This window comes from Ceraceosorus guamensis (genome assembly GCF_003144195.1).
Source record: "Ceraceosorus guamensis strain MCA 4658 unplaced genomic scaffold IE81scaffold_77, whole genome shotgun sequence".
Taxonomy (NCBI): Eukaryota; Fungi; Basidiomycota; class Exobasidiomycetes; order Ceraceosorales; family Ceraceosoraceae; genus Ceraceosorus; species Ceraceosorus guamensis.
Genome location: NW_020290072.1, coordinates 66065 through 72064, shown reverse-complemented (window position 1 = coordinate 72064; position 6000 = coordinate 66065). Strand labels below are relative to the sequence as shown.

At 53.4% G+C, this 6000-nt stretch overlaps 1 protein-coding gene across 1 annotated transcript; it reads right to left on the bottom strand.

Annotated features, from left to right (window-relative positions):
* Nucleotides 1-172: 172 nt before the first annotated feature.
* IE81DRAFT_349507 (Sec1-like protein) lies at nucleotides 173-2753 on the bottom strand (the record flags this gene model as incomplete). Its single annotated transcript, XM_025516397.1, has 8 exons — nucleotides 173-269; nucleotides 357-490; nucleotides 583-690; nucleotides 835-993; nucleotides 1097-1417; nucleotides 1501-1734; nucleotides 2040-2276; nucleotides 2388-2753. 8 exons carry the CDS (start codon nucleotides 2751-2753, stop codon nucleotides 173-175), a joined length of 1656 nt encoding a protein of 551 aa, XP_025367345.1.
* Nucleotides 2754-6000: the final 3247 nt, after the last annotated feature.

The following is a 6000-nucleotide window of genomic DNA, read 5'->3' as shown; positions in this document are numbered from 1 at the left end:
TGTTGTGCACCGTCGTTCCGCCCAAGAGGAAGCGAGTGCCTAGACCCGGCCCGCTCGTCCCTTGAGAGTTGAGCAGAGCTATGCTTCGCGCCTCTGAAATTCAATACGCAAAATAAAAACAAAAAACAAAAAAACAAAAAAAAAAAACAAAAAAAAAAAAAAGTGTGTATCTTCAGCCAACAAATAGGCGCAGCATCCAGCATGTCGCATCCTCGAGCTCACCCTCGTACGTCGCTCCCCCCACAATGAAGATGATGACTTCTTGTGGTCTGCAATCACAAACGAGCATGTTCATCGATTCAGCGGTCTTGCACCAAAAAAAAAAAAGTCTTTTCCCACACCACAAAACTCCTCACCTAATGCTCTGCTGACCGATGGGAGGCGCATTGCCCACGTACGGGTAGCTCTGTTCTCTCAACCTGCCCCTGACAAGGTTCTCCACCGTCTCGGCAAGGTGCGGCGAATGTCTCGTATAGACGTTTTCCACTCCCTGCCATCATCGCAGAGCCCGCAATTAGCGTAAACTCCAAGAGGAATGCCAAGTGGGCCAAGGGTGGCAACGCTTTCGATCGCCACACCCACCTTTAATCCCTTCAGAGCGCTCTTGCCTCTTGAGAAAAAGTTCTCGTTGGAAAAGAGATCGTCTTGTCTTTGCTCTGCTCCTGCAATGTTCAGCATCACGTAGACAAGCTACATCGTCAAGCGCGCGGGTAGTCGTTCGTACCAATCAAGAACAAATCGGGCAGAAGGAGAGCACATCGCAATCAGCTTTGTTTCTCCAGGCTAATTGACCCATGCCGCTGATGTCGGACTCTGGTCACTCTGAAAACTCACGGCAGCTTTGCTTTCCTCCACGCCAGCGCTCAACAACATTCGAACCATCTCATCGATCCTGTTGGACGCGTACCTCTGATATCTGAGCGCGTACAGGATTACCAATCTCAATTTAGCGCTAGGGTGCACTTGAGGCGAAGCCAGGAGGGTGTTGAGGTTCTACGTTGTCGGAGCGTTGAGTGCATCATCAGCATGTCATAAGGAGTCTGGCTCGCAGAAGCAGGGTAAACACTGCTTGTGGGCGCATTGACCCTCGACCTACCTTGAGATCTGCAGCGTGGCTCTCATTACTAGCCAAGCTCTGTTCCAGCTCGCTGACCTCCAGCAAATTCTCCTTTTCGACCCTCTTAGAAAGTTCTCCGAGCAGGGCGACATGCTTGGACACGTTGCCCCCCAGCTTTCTAAACTCTGGGTACTCCTCCACAAACCTCTTCATGTCCGACACCGTCTCGATCTTGGAGCTGTTCGGCGTTTTGGATTGATAGTCTAAGACGTACTTTTTGATGGATGCGCCTAGATCGCCGAAATTGTCGTACATGTTGGAAGAGAAGAATGTGTCTTGGGATGGTGTGAGGACAATCTCCTGCGGTGCGACGAGAGACTTTAGATCAGCCGAAGAAGGCACAGGCGCAGTGTGAGCGTAGAGCACGATGCTTATGTGCTCACCTGGTTCTCTTCTCTCTTCGCACCCTTGACAGCGCCCGGGTTTGCAGCGCTCCCTCCAGATAGGTCCACCCTGCCGTTGGTGATGCCCAGCAGCTCATGCACCATGGCTTGATAAGTCCACTGCGTCAACAACGGAGTTACTGGATCGTTTCTGCGATCCAAGATGAGCAACAAAGGTGCGCTTTCTGTTCGTCTGAATTCGAACAGCGTGGGCAAGGCAGTGTTCATTTGGAACTGTACGTAAAGGGGACAGAAGCGCAAGAGTGAGCCAAATCAAAGCGATACTATTCACTGCTCCCGTGCGATGACAGCGCTTCAGAGCGTAGCTCCAAGCCGACAAGTCGGATCAATCTCGCTTGCCGTTTGCATCCGCACGCGTAGCAGCCACCCCCTTCCCCTCGCCCATCTGTCTACTCCACCCTGCCGTTTGTTCGACTGCCTCCATTTGGCATTTGGTCCTGCCCGCATCTCAAATCGCGTATGGCCTTCTTGCTTGAAGTAGCATCCCATCTGCTGATTCCCCTCCTGCTAGGACTCACGTGAAGCTCCTCTCCAAGCGTCTTGGCCAGCGCGCTCATCCTCTCGTACCTAATGACCGGTTTCTTCTTCAAGCTCAAAAGGAGCGCCACGATCCCATTGCAGTGCAGATCTAAGGCATGCGCGTCCCACTTGCTGAGAGAGCTGGTGGAATCAGCTTGGAAGAGACGCGAGGGTGGGCAACTGAGCCCGAGGGAGAAGAGCGAAGGTGTGAGGGCGTGGTAGTCCGCAAAGAATTCCTGAGAGGCGGTCGAAGGCGTAGGGTGCGGTGCGTGCATTAGCAAACAAGCTGATCGCACGTGCTTCCGCACGCCGACGCGGCACGACCGCTCAGCACACTTTTTGCTCACTTGCACCTCCTGCACCACATGATACGAGTCAGCATCCGCCAAAGCCTGCAGCACGTTTTTGCTGAGCGGACTGGTAAAGGCCAAAAAGTAGCTTTGATACTTGGGCATTCTGAGTTCCTGGATCAATTGTGCCACAGTGTCTTCGTCTGGTCGGATCAGAGCGATGCATCTCAAATGTTTCATCCTATCCCTCGACTTGTTCTCCAATCTGTCTGTCAGATAGACTTCGTGTGAGAGGAGAGTAGAGTGCGTCGAAATGAGAGAGACGATGGGCGTGGTGCTCTTGTCCAGCAGCAACACCTTCATCCCGCCCACGCTCGTCAGCAGGCGCGTGAGGTAGCCAGTAATGGCTCGAGTCACGTCCATCTTGACTTGAACCTTTTGATGCTCAATTCAAGCGACTCCTGATCGTTCCCCTAGCGGGGGGCACCAAGGCGTACTACAGCTTCGAAAATAGCTGATCCGAGTGGCCTCACTCCACTGCCGTGTGTAGCGTCGTACGGGCCAAGGCAACAAAGGCCTGGTCTTTGTGCAGCTGCAACTTTGCGATCTCGAGCTTGCGATGACGAGGCGAGACGATGTTTGGAGCGGCCCTCGCCAACAAGTGGCAGCTCGTAGCCGAAGAGTCTGCGGTGCGTAGCGGGGTGATCCACGGCGCCGTGTGCTGAGCCGTGAGCTGGCCTATCTAGGATGAGCGTCTGGAGCGCCACGCGTTCTGCTGATAGCAAAAGCCGGATCAAGCGCTAGACTCAGCTCTCGATTGGTCACTAAGGAGTCACGAGTCCACGGTCAAAGTGAGGGTTTGTGGTGATGATGATGGTCGAGGTCGCACATCCACAATCAGAATTGAATCGATCGATCAATTCCTGGTCGGAGCCGCGCAGCCACTCGCAGCGCACGGACGCGCGTGCAAGTCCTCCGCCTGCCTGCTCGTGCCTCCTCCGCGGATTTGCGGTGGTGCTGTGTGTGTGTGCTGCATGCATCTTGCTGCATGGCACTCGTGACTCGCGACTTGAGATTATCGCAAGCACTCAAGACTCTAACTCACGCTTGACTCCCTCTGGAGCTGTATCACTTTGTCAGCAGCGTGTCCCTGTCTTCGGAATGGTCTGGCTGGAAAGTGTCTCCAGCCATGTGTTGCTCTCAACTGGGAGCAACGCGCTATGAATGCAGCAGCCATTGGCGCCGTCTTCTCTTGTCTCAATGTATTGTTCAGCGAGAACGATGCACTTTGCAAGCGTGTCAACAAGCTGAAGCAGCAAGGGCTCCACAAGCGCTATGTTGGCTTTTGCCACTTTTGCTGAGGTCTACATCCTTGCCACCAACATCACCAACAAGGCCGGCACTGTTGGTGAAGCAGTAGCCAGTGTGCAGGGGAGCTGCACTCAGCTTGGGGAGTGTATGGAGGATGTGGACTCTTGCTGCTTGGTTCTCAAGGTGGCTGCCATGCAGTGCGCCCAAGGGCCCAAAAGCCATCTGAGTGATGATGCTCCTGGTGCAATGGTATAACTGAGTTGTTTGCATGAGACAATGCTGACTTGTTGGATGATGGATGCATAGTGCGCCAATCACAAATGAAAGAAGCTGACAATCACTTGACCAATGGTACAAGGTGCAATGATAGATATGAGTACAGGCAGATGCTGACCGCTGGGATGAAGGCAGACCATGAGCATGTGTTGACACAGGACAGGCTGATTCAACTTACCTTAGCAGCGTAGCATCTGAACGGAGACGACGGCCACTTCTATAGGCTTGTCCCGCTCAACTCCGCACCCAAGAAGTTCAGCCTTGCCAACATGACCATGGCAGAGATTGCAGACAACTCGCCCAACACCCGGCCTCACCTGAGAGCAAGAGAGCGCGGACCTCACGGCAAGATCTTCAGACCTGTCTGGACAAGTAACGTGTCGAAGAAACTTGCTCCTTGTAGATCGCGTCGCTGCCTGGGGACGTGAACAAGCGCAAATCAACGCTGCTCGCCACCTGCTGAAGCCGGAAGACATCGAGAATGTCCAAGCCATTCGTCACTCAAGCTTGGCGGAGTCGTTGTAGTGGGCCCCAAGGTGTGTCCTCAATCAGTCCATTGTAGCTATAAGTGCGGAAGAAGTGGTTGCAATTCACGAACGCATTGATGAGCTTGTGCTCAGAATTGGAAATGGTAGTGTTGGTTGGTGGAGCCTCAGTGGGAGGCTTTGCAATAGGCTTGGTGCATTGGTTGCAATTGCACCAGTAGTTGACAAGGCGGTACTGGGGACTCTGTGGGATAGACAAGAGCTTGTCAGCGTCAGTCATCCTGATGGACCCAATGCACCTGGCAGATGCAATCAGTACTGATCAAGGTGTTCTTGGCAGTGCCTCCAATTGTACCAGTGTATGGGCTTAGCGCAGCAATTGCGGTCCTGCTGGGCAAGCCAAAGTCAATGCTTGCAGAGCTGATTTGACAAGCACATCCAGGGAACAGCTTGTGGACCTCGGCGGGTGTCCCCCACGTTCCTTGTCACGGCACGCGCACGCAACTTGCCCCTACCATTGTATCCTGAATCTGGCTTCTGATGCCATCTAGCTCAGTTTGCGCAGATTGGCATTTGCTGACAAGGTCTCCCAGAGTCTGAGAAAGCGACTGCTGAACCTCAGGCAAACGCCTCTGATACTCTTCGTTTAATCCTTGTTGCGCCTCCACTTTCAGGCGGTGAATGGTTGCACGACCCACCATGAGCTTGTGGTCCATGCGCCTCTGTGCTTCCCTTTGCACTGGAGGGCTTTGTAGTGCCTGTGCAGCTGGTGATGATTCAAGCTGCTTTACCAAGCGTGCTTTGTTCTGTGCGCGACCGCCCTCAAACTCCTCTTGAAGCTTGCGCTTCATCCCTGCGCGACCAACTTCCAGCTCGTGGTGAAGTGTTTGCTGCGCATTTGTGCGGGCTTGTGCACGACCAACTTCCAACTTGTGGTGGAGTGTTTGCTTAGCATCTGTGTGCGGAGATTGACGCGCATTGCGCTCAGGCTTATGAGTTGGCTTTCAAGACAAGCACTGAGGTGGACTAGATGATGAGCTGAAGAGCTACTCACGGTCTTTGTAGAACAAACGCAGACCTTTGGCTGAGCTGCAAGCTTAGCCTCTAGGCTTGCAATCTGCTGACGGAGCTTCTCAAGCTTGTCGTCTTGGTCCTTCACTTTGTGGCAAAGGTGGCGTGGTGCTGGATTGAGAGGTCCTGACCCAGTCTTCTGTGCGGAGCAAGTGAAGGACATGATCCGATAGCTTTTGCTGCTTGGCAATGACAAGTGCTGCCTCGCATGCTGCCTTTGGCCTCAGTGCCAATGAGCATTCAAAGAGGCTGTGCAGCAGCGGGAGTGCAGCAGCAGCATGAGATGGATATCCCTCCTCTCCAACTTCAGACTTCCTATGGTCAAGGGTGGGCAAGTCCTTGATGAAGGTGCTGACCTAGCATTGCCTTGCATCTGGGGCTCAATGCATACACCGCCATGATAGGATCTGTCATGACAGGATCACTCACTGTGCCTTTGTTGCTTTGGATCATGCCAGGGTTTGTCATCCTATTTTGGGACACAATCATAATCATGTGCGCACTGGAGCAGGCCTCTGCTGTCTGGG